The sequence below is a fragment of the Diabrotica undecimpunctata genome, chromosome 1, assembly GCF_040954645.1.
Source record: "Diabrotica undecimpunctata isolate CICGRU chromosome 1, icDiaUnde3, whole genome shotgun sequence".
In the NCBI taxonomy this organism is placed as follows: domain Eukaryota; kingdom Metazoa; phylum Arthropoda; class Insecta; order Coleoptera; family Chrysomelidae; genus Diabrotica; species Diabrotica undecimpunctata.
Genome location: NC_092803.1, coordinates 181,866,266 through 181,882,594, shown reverse-complemented (window position 1 = coordinate 181,882,594; position 16,329 = coordinate 181,866,266). Strand labels below are relative to the sequence as shown.

Below are 16,329 nucleotides of genomic sequence, written 5' to 3'. Positions count from 1 at the left end.
AAAAAAAAAAAATTTACAATAAAGGTTGCGTTTACGCACCTTTGGCCGTAAATGGGTTAATGTGGGTAACCCGATCCTACTGCATTCTGCCGAGGAATTTGCGACACAATTGGTCTCATGTAGCATAATTAGAGCCGCTTCTTTGACGTTTCTCTTTTTACCATCCGTTTCTTTTAGGTCTATACTTGAATAATTCTATTGAACCCTATGTACATTATCCCATGCTTGTTTACATATTTGAGACCTATTAAATTCTTTATTTTTAACATAAGATTGATGTTCACTTATTCTAACATTTAATGGCCTTGATGTTTCACTTAAATAAAACTGATCGCATTCACAAGGTATTTTATAAATACAATTCTTTGTCCTTTCTTGTTCATTGTTAGGTTTGGTTTTAGACAAGATAGATCTCAATGCGTTTGTTGTTTTGAATGTTGCTGAAATGTTGAATTTATTTCCTATCTATCTTTTTAAGTTTTTCTGATAATTATTTTATATATGGTATTGTTATTTCCCTCCTAGTATTCCTTGTTTATGCTGTAGGATCTCTTTCTAAGTTGGTCTGTTCTATTCGGTCGATTGTTGAAAATTCCTTATTTATAAACGATAAAAGATAATCATTTTTTAACAAAACAGATGTTAACAAGTGTTTTTCCTCCAAGAACGAATTTTGGTTAGAACAAGCAATTTTGGCTCTTAAAATGTATAATATATGTCTGAATCGTCAATATAAATGGGTCAGATAAAATTAAATTATTAGAAGAATTTTTACCAATTAACAATAAACAAAATTTGTTTAATTTATTAATGTTTTGTATTTTTAGAACGATTTCCGAAGCGGAAATTGAAACGTCGATAAACTTATTTTAACCTTCAATTGTGGCTTATTCCTAATAAAATAGTATCTAATTGACTAGGATGACAATGAAGGACTCATCAACAAGAGTTAAAACAACCGAAGGAGATACAAACGACATGAATATAGAATGTGGCGTAAGACAAGGAGATAGTTTGCCAATGGCCTTATTTAATATCATACTAGAAGGATTAATCAGAGACCCAGGGCTGAAAAAAAAGGACAATTATTCAAAGTTCAACACAAATCATAGGATACGTGAACGATCTAGCATTGATAGCGCGTGACAAACAAAAATTACAAAAAGACTGCTATGGTTTGGACACATACAAAGAAGAGAAGAAGATGCCACTAATTAGGAAGATAACAAACCGGAAACCAGTAATAAACATACCAAAAAGGAAGACATGTTCACATGTATTAAATAACATTTTTAACAACAAAAATGTTATATTTAAACAATGGTAATATGATATATAACGACAAGTATGAATAATTTAATGGTAATACGATCTTCTATGATATCGCTGTCGCAGTACCCCAAGTACATATTTTTTCTATAACAGTTTTATGATAACATGAATCAGTTTTCAATAATATGTGTGGATAATAACCTTATTTTTCTAATAACAATCGGAATATGTTCCAATTGACACAGCAGAACAGTAAAATAGTATACATAAAGATGTTGTAAATGTCTTCGCTTATTTGGTCCACTAGTAATAAAGTTATCAGCCTTAAATCGCCAAGCGGTCTTTGTATGTGGCTTTAACTTAATTTGATAACATTACTGTCTACACAATTTGGCAACTCGATCAATGGATGTAACGATAGAAAACTGTAATTTATGTTGGGGTGTGTAAATATTAGAGTCGTCATGTAGAAATCTATTATATAACTTAATTTGAAAATTTTACCACAGCAGCATGTCGCAGTAGAGTCGTCTCTAGGATCAGAAACAAATTAATTGAGGGTGAAGATCAACCTTAACAAGGTTTATTTGTTTTACGACCGATTAATTATTGTGTTATTATATGAATGCGTATTTTGATCTCTTTAACATGTATGATAGATACTATTTTAATGGAAATAAGCCACAATTAAAGGTTAAAATAAGTTTATTGACGTTTTAATTTCCACTTCGGAAATCGTTCTCAAAATACAAACATTGATGAATTAAACGAATTTTGTTTTTTTTTGTTACTTGGTGAAAAATTCTTCAGAAGAATTCTGAAAATTGTAATTATGCGACAAAATTTTAAGTTTGAGGATCTGAGCATTTGTCGCTATTTAATACATCACTGCTGCCTTCTACTAAATGACATGTGAACTTATTTGCCCATCTATTAAGTGATAACCGAACTAATTTCTCACTATCAAAATGCCAACTTATAACGGTAACATCAACAAAATCCCTAGTTTGCAGCTTTTAATTGTAATTTTATCTTTAGGTACAGTTAATTTATTACGGTTAATTATTTATAAAAATTACGGCAGTATGGATAACGAACATTTGCTTAAAATACAGTTTTTTGGATAATTAATCATTTAACGTAGTTATTTTGTACCTAAGTTCAAAAATTATTACACAATACAAATTTTTAGGCACGTTACCGAATAAAAAGTGTACAGTTTGCGTTCATAATCAAAAGTTGAAGATTTGTTTTGAAATAGTGATGATAACTGTACAGTAACTGTAAGCGTCTATATTCTTTGGTAACTGTAAGTATATAAATTTTAACATTGTAACATACCATCTTAAATTTGGGAGAATTTCAGTTTCTAAGTGGGGGATTTTTAGAAAATCGCATTTGGCAACTCTGCCTCTTATCTATGACAGTATGAAAAGCGTCTATATTCTTTGGTATGAATGACCTAACCTAACGTGTAACATGTTTGTTTCCAAAAAAATGGTTGAAACTATTTTATGATGAGAGTCTTCATAATTATGCTTCTATATTCGTAACTGTTATTAAAGATATCCACCATTATTTAATTAATTGTTTAAATTAAAATTAAATAAACATATAAAATGGATTTAAGTGACGATTGTAAAAAAAGAAAACAAAATGTATTAATATCTGATAAAGATAGTGATTCTCTAGACCAACATGTTAACATACAAATTAAATCAGAACTCAGAGAATGTATGTTTGAGAGTAATTACACAGAGTATTCTTTATCAGATGCATATTGTTCAGATGATATTAAAATAGAAGAACATACATTACAATATGAAATAAGTAACCCATCCCATAATATTACTATTCAAGAAGTCAAGACAGAAATAAAGACAGAATTGCTGGAACATATTACTATTCCAGAAGTTAACACAAAAATAAAGAAAGAACTGCAGGAACATAGCTTAGAAGTAAACCATAGGTGTGAAACTGCATTTAAAAGGAGTACAAAAACATTTGACTCAAACAGAGATATAAAATTAGAGATAGGAGCTTCATCTGAGATAGAACACAAAAAAGATTGTATAACTATGAAGACATCCAAGTTACTACCCAAAATTAACAGAAGTAGTAAGTTTTAGTCTATTTATAGATGTTGTTAAGTGAGGAACTTTTATTACAAGCAGATTAAGTGAGATATTGCTATATACAGTTTGCTAAGTACAAACTTTCAATATTTTTTATATTGTTCTGCTTGAGAGTCCAGGCCTCTACACTGTATAATAGCGTGTTAAATACGTAGCCCCTTAGCATTCTTAATCAGAGAGGGATACTTATATCACTGTTGCAGAAGAATTTCCTCATCTTTATGAAAGTGGCCCTGGCAATTTCTATACATCTTTTTATTTCATTGTTTTGGTCTCCAGTTTCGTTTATTGAAGTACCCAAGTATTTGTAACCTGATACTTTTTCAATTTGAATGCCGTTTATACTAATATGTGTTGATTGTGTCATGTTCTTACTGAAGACCATATACTTAGTTTTTTTGATATTGATACTTGTGCCATAATTGTTGCAGGCAATATTTATATTTGTAAGTAATCATTGTAATTCTTCTACTGTTCTTGCAACTAGTACAGTATCGTCTGCGTTTCGAATATTATTTACAACCTCTCAACAAAAACCTGCTAATTCGATGTTCATATGTACTGGGTAATAATAAAAATCTAAATTTAATTTACTCAATGATATTTAATTTTAAAATAATGTTGAACATGGAAAACTTCTGATATATATTGCCATTGCGACAGTGAAGTTGTTAAAATTAAGTTTAAACAATCATTGCAAAAACGTTTGTTTGGCAACATCGTTATTTAAGAAAAAGAAACTTATCTATGGATTCTCACCGTAGAAATGGTTTCCATAAATTATAAGATTGTCTGAACAATAATTATATTTATATTTAAATCCATAAAATCGTTGTTCTTATCAAATAACAGAACTTTGAACTACAATCTAATATCTCACTTAGAATAGAATATATTATCTAGAATCTCACACTGAGCAATCAGTCATAACCAATTCACCATACTAATTATGGGCTTCACACTTTTGTCTTCAGATAGTCTAAACTGGCTAATCAACTCTGTTAGATTGACATTCTCAGTTTATAATATAAATATCCATGTTTCTGGATTATGTTATAAGCTGTGATAACCTTTGATTTGTGTGATCTCGCTGTGTAAGAATTTTTGTATTTTCGTCTCATTTATATTCACATAATTGTAATTACTTTTGTTTTTTTTTTCAATATTTATGAATAATCAAAAGTTTACACTAATTCTAATTGGGCTCTGCCGGTTGTTAAATAAATAACAACATAATTCTCTCTGGGGAAGTATACCTGGTTAAGCATGTGGCAAAATATATATTGGACGGACATGCATTAATAGGGCTGAACTTTATTACTATTTTTATTGGGAATTAATCAGAATACATTTTGAAAAGTGGAAATCGAAACATCAACATACACTTATTTTAAACTAAAATTGTGGTTAATTCTCAATAAAAATGGTAAATAATATTAAAATGTCAAAAGAAAATAGCTTCAGGACAACGTTAGGGCTGAACTATTGCAGAGAACAAGTAAGAATCTGCTCAGAATCATAACAAGCTTCCTTATTGGTCATGCACCTTTCAAGAGATACTTGCATATAATGAGGTTGGGTCATAAAGACCGAAACTGCAGATTCTGTAGCAGAGAACCTGAAACAAGCAACCATATCCTGCATGACTGCGAGACAATAGAGTGCAGGCGACAAACACTTTGGAAACTACAAGATTGTACAGGGTCTAGTAATTCTGGAATGGATATTATGAATAAATGAAGATATACAATAAAACAATTAGCTGAAGCCATACATCGGTTTATAACAGAGGCCTTTACGTTAAATCTGGATATAACTTTGTTCATTATTCTATATTTATTACTTTTTATTTATGATCTGCTGTTTCTTCATGCAAAGTTTTATAGTTTGATTTTTATTTTAGGTTTTATTCAGAACGAAATTCAAACGAAATCTGAAAGATCTTTGGTAACACCCACTAGAGGAAATTCGTACAAGTGTGAAACATGCTCCAAGGAATTTACTCTTCCAATATATTTAAAAAGACATTTGAGAGTGCACACTCAAGAAAAGCCTTATACATGTGAAATTTGTTTTAAACATTTTACTGAAGCAGGAACTTTAAGAAGGCATTCGAGAGTGCATACTGGAGAAAAACCTTACAACTGTGAAATTTGTTTTAAACAATTTACTGAAGCAGGAAATTTGAAAATGCATTTGAGACTGCACACTGGAGAAAAACCTTACAAGTGTGAAATTTGTTTTGAGCAGTTTGCTCATCCAGGTAGTCTGAAATATCATATCATATCGCATACTGGAAAAAATAATTACAAGTGTGAAATCTGTTTAAAACAATTTAGTGAAGCTGGACGTTTGAAAAGGCATATGAGAGTACACACTGAAGAAAACCCTTACAAGTGTGAAATTTGTTTTAAGGAACTTAGTGATTCAAGCTGTTTGAAAAAACACTTTAGAAAGCACACTGGAGAAAAACCTTATGAGTGTGAAATTTGTTTTAAGCGATTTAATGATTCAGGTTGTTTGAAAAAACACTTTAGAAAGCACACTGGAGAAAAACCTTACGAGTGTGAAATTTGTTTTAAGAAGTTTACTTATCTACATGGTCTGAAACGTCATATCAGCTCGCATACTGGAAAAAAGGATTACGAGTGTGAAGTCTGTTTAAAACAATTTAGTGAAGCAGATGTTTTGAAAGTGCATTTGAGGGTACACACTGGGGAAAGGCCTTACCAGTGTGAAATTTGTTTTAAGCAGTTTACTCGAGGGGGTAGTTTGAAATGTCATATCAGATCGCACACTGGAGAAAAGCCTCACAAATGTGAAATTTGTTTTAAGCAGTTTACTCGTGCTACTAGTTTGAAACGTCATTTTAAGTCGCACAGTGGAGAAAAGGCTCATTAGTGTGAAATTTGTTTTAAGCAATTTAGTAAAGCGAAAAGTTTGAAAAAGCATTTTGTAATACACACTGTATAAACCTTATAAATGTGAGACTTGTTGACATGTATTAACCAGCACTATAGCAATTGCCGGTAGTATGAATCTTTGGCGCTAAAAGTCGCCAACACCTATACTTCTGGGTTGAGAAAATCGAACGCATCCCCAAGAGCCGTCTTGTTACTTCACTTTGCTCCTGACCACCCAAGAAGCGACCTGCAACCAGCGGTAGCACCCGCTACCCTCAATTATTTGTTGCCAGTTGCACTTTGTGCTGAACTATATTTCATCTTGTGTCTCGTTTTGAACATTTCATGTTTGTTTAACCATTCACTTTATATATTTACTATTGACTCTATTTCATTTGCCTTTATTACTGATTGTATTAATTTCATTATTATAAATATGTATTATTCATTATTCTAGCTTTGAGTTGCCTTTATTAATATTTGTATTTCATTCAATATAATTAATATATTTTATGTCTGGTTGCATTTTGTGTGCCTTTATTAACAAGTTTTATTTGTTTTATCACCGATTAGTTGTGTTATTATATGTATGCACATTTTGACCTCTTTATCATGTATGATAGATACTATTTTAATGGGAATAAGTCACATTAAAGATTAAATTAAGTTTATTAAAGTTTCAATTTCCACTTCGACAATCGTTCTCAAAATACAAACATTAATAAATTAAACAAATTTATAAGAATTGTAATAATTATGCGACAAAATTTTATATTCGCTTTACATGACATAATGTACTGTAAACTATAATTACAATGTAATATATATTTATAGTAACAAAATTGACCCAGTGTCAATAACCTTGTAGTTGAGACACGGTAAACTAAATAAAAAAAATACGGTTGTTAAGGACATTTTAAGGAATAAAAAAGTCTAAAGAACTCAACAATCAAAATAGTGATCAAACAAATACACAAAGGGATATGGTCAGTAAAGCTTACCAAAAATTGAATAATTCAAGATAGAAGGAAAAAACTAATTTCATCCTCATTACAAGTTTATTGTCAGAACGTCGGAGGACTTGCTACAAAAATTCAAGATCTTATTAGTTCTATTTTATGTTCTGATTATGACATAGTTATATTTGTTGAAAGTTATTTACACGAGGATATTTTAGATTGTGAAATTAAAATACCTTCATATACAGAAGTTTTAAATGTGATCGTGATACAAGTTATAAGTCAAGAGGAGGGAATATTTTGATTGTTGCTAAAGACAACATTAAGGGAACTGAGCTGAAACCTTTGTGCAAATCTATCGAAGAACTTTTTCGTTTATGTTCATTTGGTAAAGAAAATTTTAGAATTGGACGAGTATACATTCCCCCAAAATCCATAGAACGAATATATGAACAACACTGTTTATCAGTTGAAGATATATCTCAAGGGTATAATAATCATAAGACATATATATTCGGCGACTTCAATATTCCTGAAGGTTCAAGGGATAACAATGAATCAGGTTTCCTGGTGAATTATCCTCAAGATTCACATGCATTGTACTTAGCTATGGTTTCTTGAATTTTTTCCAAATGAAAAAAATTTGTTTTTAGACTTAATATTTATAAATGTTTGTGATTTACAAGTAGCAAGAGCCTCAGATCCGATTTTTAAAAATAAAATAAAAATCACATAAATTACACTTATAATATTAGTTTATGTGATCGTCAATTAGAATATACTGAATTTTATCATGATTTTGTAAACCCAGACTATGAAGGTCTCAATAATTATTTTTCAATGATACTTCGGGAAGACCATTTGAATTTGTCAAATGTTGATGATGCTCTAACACGATTTTATAACATACTTAAGTAATATGTCATCATCATTGTTTGTACCGATGAAAAGATTTAGAACTTCTAGTTATTCAAAATGGTTTAATTCCAACTTACGTTATTTAGTTCTACAGAAAAAAATTGCTAATAAAAATTATTTGGCTTCCTGTAATCAAGAGGATTATGTGATTTTCTCAGAACTTAGAAGATTGTGTAAAGATTTATCAAATCAATGTTATAACACATCTGAATCAAGTAAACCATAATTTAGGCAGTAATCCTAAGTGCTTTTGGCAGTTTGTAAATAGTAAGAAAACATCAAATGATTTACCACATAGTATTGTTACGATAAATAATGACTATCTAAACTGTAAACATATTTTTCTAACAAGTATTTTCTAGTAGATTCTCCGCTCCGCTAAAAAACCTGTCTGCCGTTCCATCCTATTCCGGAAGGGTCAACACAGGTCGCCGTCCGAATAAGAAGGGATTCCAGAATAGCGGCTGTTATATATATATATATATATATATATATATATATATATATATATATATATATATATATATATATATATATATATATATATATATATATATATATATATATACAGTGGGTGGCCAAATTATTAGGGACACTGCATATATTTTTGTATTTTCTACTTAAAATTATTTTTTTGACAAGCGGCAACACTGGCAGACTGCTTATCTATAAAATAATAATTATTATTGCATCTCAGTTGGTCATCGGCTGTCACCGCAGTGAGGTTTAAAAATATTTGCAAATCGTTTTAAATTGTTTTTGGTCGGTTTTCGTGTCAGATATATTTAACAGGTAAGTAATATTTGTTATTTAGTAATTTTTGCTACATTTAATGACACGAGTTTATTTAAAAAGATTGTTTAAATTCAAAATTATTTTTTTAGCATGGGCAAAATTGCAGACTTGTCTCCAGGGAAAATTAGAGAAATAAAAACATTATTACTGCACTCGAGGCTTTCTCAGAGAGTTATAGCAACTACTGCAGGTGTTTCAAAGTCTGTAGTTAATCGAATAAAAATAAAAATGAATTCAAACGAGGCATTGGAACCGGGCCGTGTTGGAAAATGTGGCAGGAAAAGGATTACTACTCCTCGTACTGATCGTAAAATTAGGGATATTTGTCTCCAAAATCGTAAAAAGAGTGTGACACATCTGACTACGATGATTAATGATGAAGGAATTAATGTTTCCAGAAGGACAGTACGACGACGACTGGCCGAAGAGAATCTGCTAGGTCGCCGGCCTATGAAAAAACCACGGCTCACCGAAGCCATGAAGAGAAAGAGACTCCAATGGGCCAAAGAACACCGAAGTATGACTGTTGAAGACTGGAGTCGAGTAAGTATGACTTTTTTTAACGAATGAAGTTTGTGAACAGCGAATATTATCATTTTTACAGGTATGCTTCTCCGACGAATCAACATTTCAGATTTTGGTGGATAAAAGTGCGTTTGTCCGACGACGTCCTGGGGAGCAGTTCCATCCAGATTGCATTGTGGAGAGAGTTAAACATCCGGTGAGTGTCATGGTGTGGTCTGTAATCTCGGCAAAGGGTATGGGACGCTTATACATCGTGGAAGGGACAATGAGACAGGACCAGTATAAGCGAGTACTTGAAACTCGGCTACTGCCCCAGCTCAAAGAATGGTTCCCTGGTGAAAAAAATTACATTTTTATGCACGATTCTGCACCGTGCCACAAAGCCAGGAGTGTAACTTCATATCTGATCAAAGAAAATATTGCAGTTCTGCCCTGGCCGGGAAACTCACCTGACATGAACCCTATAGAGAGCGTGTGGGAGTTAACCAAACGGGAGATCGCCAAAGATGTTATCACCACGAAGCGGCAGTTGATTGAAGCTCTTATTAGAAAATGGCATCATAACCCTAACTTAAAACACAACGCAGGAGTTTGTATTCAGAGCATGCCCCGACGCGTAGAAGCTGTAATTGCAGCAAAGGGTGGCATCACTAAATATTAAAATTAGTCATATTATGTTAAAAAAAATTTTGCGAAAAAAATAAATGGTTTTACTAACAAAACTTAATGTTTTTGTGACCCTAATTTCTCAATCTCTTATACAAAAAATAAATGCAAGCCTTAAAGCCAACAAATTGCAAAAAAAAATCAGTAAAACTATAAAATTAAGAAATCTTTTACTGTCCCTAATAATTTGGCCACCCACTGTATATATATATATATATATATATATATATATATATATATATATATATATAGAGGATTTCATTGTAAACAAGTTAGTCTAAAATTAATATCGAGTCGAGTTTTGAAATGTAACGCGCGTATTGTCGGGAATATAAATTGTAATAAATGTTGTAAATAAATTATATAATTATAGTGTAAAATAAATTAGTATGATATTGTATAAATAAAGACTTTAATAAACTTGTAAGTTTTGTAAAAGTGTAGAACCTTTTATAATAAATAAAGTTAATAAAGTAGACTTATAAAAATAGTACAGTATGTATTATGGTAATGTTATAGCAACAATTGGACAAAATATTGCAAACTGTTTCAGTCAATTTTTTTCAACAGTTTATTCGCCACAATCAAATATTAACAACTTTGAAGTAAAGGAAAACAGCAATCTTTTTATACCTAATTTTTCAATATCAGTCAAAGATATTTTTAACAATACTTTATCATTACGTAATAAATTAAGCCAGTGTGGTCCAACCTCAGGCACGCGGGCCGCATGAGGCCCGAGGTTCGTTACACTGCAGCCCCCGCAAACACATTTCAAAAATATTGCCATTGATAACTTTTACCTGTTCCAACTTTCCGTAATCTTAAGAAAGCAGTTAACCTTGAACACCCACTCCCGATGAGCGGGCAGTTAGCTTCAGTCAGCTGCACGTTGTTAAATGTTAAATTCACAATGAGTAGTGCCAAAAAAAAACAAGGAAAATGGGAAAATCAATATTTTTTCATCCAATTTAAAAGGCAAACCTCTGCATTATTTGTTGTCAAGTACTCGCGGTATCAAAAGAATACAATATTAGTAGGCATTATGAAACCCAGTACAAAACAAAATACGACAAATATCAAGGTGAAGCTCGCAATACTCTTGTAAAAGAAGTTGAAGCTAAATTTAATTTTAACAAAAATCTCTATTTACAAAACCGACAGCTGTTCAATCATCAAGCTTAGCAGCATCATAATGAAGTATGCTTAGAGCTTGTCAATGATCCGTTATGAGAAATGATCAAGCGGTGTGCCGTTAAAATGGAGGGATTCTTTGGAGATGGAAAAGATGGCAAAAAATTTTGAATGTGTTTTAGTTTCCCATCAAACTATTGTAGCGAGATTAAATAAAACTAGCGGTTCGAATTTATGTAAACATATTTATTTGTAACTTTACAGTTCGGTAGTATCTTAACAAATAAACTCTACTTCTAACATTGTTGCCTATATATACCAAAAGTATTATGTTCGATAATATTCTGGCGTAGTCCCACCTCTAATTCGCCTACGTGACCGGTTATTCTCTCTCGCACTCGATACACCGCGAAGCTTCTGGAAGAGTATTAGAGATGCAATGCAACCGTTACCTGGGCCATGCCGAGAGCATGTTCGTAACACTGCTCCCCTCTTAAATCTGATCGTCCCGATCAGCAACTCTATATGTAGGCACAGGATGGCGGAATCTACAGGACTCTCCAGCTCTGCATGAACCCTTTAAAAAGAAATAACAGTCTACCGACTTTTAAGGATACGATCTCATCGGGTTAATGCAACACACAGTAATTCGTACGCCGGTTTCTCGGAAGATTACTTCAAGCATGCTTCTGACAATCTTCCAATCCAGATTATCTAGTGCATGGCCTATCTTGGGTAAGGCCAAATTCTTGATGTCGTAATTGTACACAATTTTCTTCAAATTAGTTAGAGCACGCCATATATCCTCGTAGCTTGCCCTGTCTGTATACGACTTCCTGGTCACCATATACAGCAAAGATCGAGAACCATCTTCTAATCTCAGTACTCTTCCAACTTTAGGCTGCTGGTTTTTTAACTCGTCCAAACGACCGAATTTCTTATAAAATACGGATGAGATTCCTTTAGTCATCTCAAGATCTTGGGCAACACAGTGGGCTAGAGAGACGTTATGCGGAACACTAAAAAGATCCTGCTGAACTTCTGTGGTCACGCCGAATCTAGCACTCTTTCTCTCTGCGTAATTTGACATAAATTCATTAAAGCTTGGTCGTCGGTCATCTTTGATCTCATGTTGAAGGTTTCGTGCTTCTTCTGTTTCATTTGATCCAGCATATGGTGCAAGGCGATTTATGTGAACTACTTTTGGTTTACCTTTCGGCAACTTAATTCGGTATATTACGTCATTTATTTTCTTTTTAATTTCATACGGACCTTCCCATTGTCTTTGTAGTCTGGGAGACAAGTCTCGACGACATTGTGGATTATAAAGCTAAACAAGATCACCTACTTCATAGCTTTCACTCTTGCATCGAGAATCATATTGATCTTTCATTCTGTCACTGGCTATCTGGATGTGTTGTCGGGCAAGTTCATGAATGTTCATGTTCATTCTTAACTTCAGGCGATCGACATAATCTTCGCTTGCAACATGTTCTTCGGAAGGTCTGCAGCCAAACTCTAGGTCGCAGGGTAAACGAACTTCACGACCTAACATCAGGCAGGTTGGAGTCTGGCCTGTAGTTTCATTCACGGCCGAGCGGTAGGCCATTAGGAATAAATGAATGTGCTGGTCCCAATCTCTTTGATGTTCTGATACAACTTTGGACAGGTGTTTACCCATAGTTCGGTTCATTCTCTCGACCATTCCATCTGATTGAGGATGCAGGGCTGTCGTTCTGGTCTTATTAACACCAATCAATTTACAAACGTTTTGGAAAAGGGTTGACTCGAAGTTTCGCCCTTGGTCAGAGTGGATCTCCAAAGGAACACCAAATCGGCTAAAGAATTCTTTAACAAGTACCTCTGCCACGGTAGCAGCTTCTTGATTTGGTATCGCATAGGCCTCAGTCCATTTCGTAAAATAATCCATGGCTACCAGGATATATTTATTTCCATCATTTGTCTCTGGAAGTGGACCTGCAATGTCGATTGCTACTCTTTCCATAGGACTACCAACATTGTACTGTCTCATGGGTGCCCTCTTTTTACCAACTGGACCATTACTGGTTGCACACAGTTCACATTTCCGGCACCATCTTCTTACATCATCTTTACAGTTCACCCAATAGAACCGTTCTCGAAACTTTTGCAGAGTCTTCGTGATACCAAAGTGTCCACCTGATGCACCGTCATGCAACTGACGCAATACTTCTGACACTTTACTTTTAGGTACAATCAACTGAAGCTTAGTTTCTGTACCATCATCGTTCTCAAAGGTTCTATACAGAAGATCATCTTTCAGCACTAGGCAATTCCATTGGCTCCAGTAACACTTGACTTCTGGACTACATGCACTAATGTCTTGCCAAGAAGGTCTTTCACTTCGACGCATCCAATCCAATACTCTTTTTATACATGGATCTGCTTGGGCGTCTTGTAGCTGTTCAAGCTGCCATTGATCATTAATGACGGTGGTTCGTCTCACGGGGCAAAGTCGTTCTTCTAATTCAAGACAATGATTAAGATTTGCACTGTATGGCTGTCTTGACTGAGTCTCAGCATTTGAATGACTTTTTCCAGCCCAGTGTTCGATCTGTTCTAGCTTTCTGACAGTTGAATTATTTTCATGCAATTTACGACGAATGTGACCCACGTCGTTACCATTCCAACATCCGGGTTCACGTCTCTTCGGCATCATGTTACGAACTACTTTCCATTTCCATAGAGCGGAGTTTTTTTTTTCTACTGTTTAACAGTTTATTATCGCCATACAGTATAGGTAAAAGTTTATGGTTAGTATGGACCTTATGTGAGATAGAGTGAGAAACACCTGTTTAAAAAGAGGGAGGTATATTAGGTCCGCCCTTTAAATCGCCGAACTTGTATGAGTGGAAATAATAAAAAAGGGGAAATTCAACGTTGCCAAACTTATTGGTTTTATTTGACCTGTTGTCTTTTTAGCATTTGAACAATGTTCTAAGATAATCAAATTTGGGCGAAATGGATTTAAGTGGCAGCTTACTGTTTTTTATTGGGATTATGCCACAATTTTACTTTACAATAAGTGTAATATAACATTTTGATTTCCACTTCGGAAATCGTTTTATATAAATAAAATTAATAATTATTCGTATTTTAAGTACGATTTCCGAAATAAAAATCTAAACATCAAAATAAGCTTATTTTAAAGTCACATTGTGCCTTATTTCCAATAAAAATAATAAAATGAATATAACTTCACAATAAATAAACCTTCATCAGAAATTATTTGGCAACGTCTCATGTCGCGTAGTCAAAGCACCGAATCAGATGTAGAGGTGGGTCTTTGATGATTTTATCGTTAAGAGCGTAGGCGCAAAATTTCGGACCAATGCTTTTTAAATGCATTTTTTTTTTCGAATCCTGAGAAAACTAATAAATATTTTTGAAAAATTTAAACGCAGAACGAAAGAATACATTATTACCGAGGGCCGAAAGTCTCTGAAAACTTCTATAATATTTATTTTAAGAAGTTACAGGGGTGAAAAAAGAGAAAATTTAGTGATTTTGAATTTTAAGTATCTCATTCAAAAAAACTTTTTGTTTATTCTAAGGGACTTTCGGCCCTCGGCAATAATGTCACCTTTCATTCTTCGTTTAAATTTTTCAAAAATATTTGTTAGTTTTCTCAGGATTCGAAAAAAATGAATACATTTAAAACGCATTGGCCCGAACTTTTGCGCCTACGCACTTAACGCAACTAAACCGATTTTCGTAAACAATAACTATGATTGTTTAACAGTAGTCTCAAATAAGAGAGTACTTACATAAACAAACATAATGGATATTATCGTTTATGTGTATATTTATTGAAGTGAAAGAAACTAATGAAGGATATATTTATTATAACTTGAAAAATAAACTAAACAATACAAATAGTAAATCGTACTTACATTTACATTACACGTTATTATTAAATCGCGAATCGTCTAAATTGACATTTAAAAACGTAAGTTTTTCTACTTTACTTCTTGTTAGCCGTGATCTTCTTTTATTTAAAATTAAACCAGATTTTGAACATGTGTTCACATTTACAATACTTTATGAATATAGTAGTTAAGTTAGGATACACGTGGCAATGGTTTTTCCACCATTGTAATGGACTCTCGATACAGGTGTACGTTTAGATGAGTCATGTCCAATTAATTGTTCAAAAATACACCATGGACTTAGGTCATCTTTATCGGTTTCCTTTTCTTGTACTGGTTGATTTTCAATAGTACAATCTTCTTTTTCTTTTTTTATAGAAGTAACCAGCTTCTTAACTCTTTCTTTTGTTTTTTTACCTGCATTTTTATCAGAAAATCCCTGCACTTTAAATCGTGAATCCATAAATGTACATAATGACAATGTGCCACTCTGTTCTATCCCTCTAAATCTTTTTGCTAAACCCGATATTAGTAATTGTACTACGTCGGATACTATGGATGTAAGGTTACCGTTTGCTAAAATGTTATTGCAAGATTCTTGCAGGCAGCGTACAATAACAATCACTGAACTACCCTTCAAGTATTTTTGCCCACTCATTGCACTTGTTATTTCTTTAAAAAGCCATAAAATTTGGGAAAGTTGAGAACAAATAATCCAGTCTTCATTATTTAGATTTGGTCCAAGTCTAAGTCTGTATTAACTAATACAAATCTGGAACGGATTGCCTCTTCTAACTCGGTCATTCTTTTTAACATGTAATAGGTGAAGTTCTACCTAGTTTCCACGTCTTGGATTGGCCGTTTGGGAACTTTGTTATGTTGTAATTGATACTTTAAAAGCCTTTATAAAGATAAGGTACTTTTTTTGAAATGTGTTTTTTTAGAAAGTGAAATTTGAAATTAGTGAAATAATTAGTGTCCAAATACCAGTGTTTGGACAGTCAGAGGGAGACTAAAGGCAGCCAACCTGACACCAAAAAGGGCAGCTACGGGTCAAAAGCTAACTGCAGTCCAGAAGAAAAGGCGATTAGAATTTGCTCGAGAACATCTGGAT

At 33.0% G+C, this 16,329-nt stretch overlaps 1 protein-coding gene across 1 annotated transcript; it reads left to right on the top strand.

The window, feature by feature from the left end:
• Nucleotides 1-2,733: 2,733 nt before the first annotated feature.
• LOC140432664 (uncharacterized) lies at nt 2,734-7,196 on the top strand. Its single transcript, XM_072520705.1, has 2 exons — nt 2,734-3,390; nt 5,311-7,196. The coding sequence occupies exons 1-2, from the start codon at nt 2,892-2,894 to the stop codon at nt 6,306-6,308; spliced, it is 1,497 nt and encodes a 498-aa protein (XP_072376806.1). The 5' UTR covers nt 2,734-2,891; the 3' UTR covers nt 6,309-7,196.
• The last annotated feature ends 9,133 nt before the right edge of the window (nt 7,197-16,329 follow it).

Bases quoted from the DNA above. Each gene is read 5' to 3' on its own strand.
- LOC140432664 (XM_072520705.1), top strand. From the start codon at position 2,892: ATGGATTTAAGTGACGATTGTAAAAAAAGAAAACAAAATGTATTAATA. The intron at 3,391-5,310 runs GTAAGTTTTAGT...TTTTTATTTTAG, and splicing joins ACCCAAAATTAACAGAAGTA to GTTTTATTCAGAACGAAATT.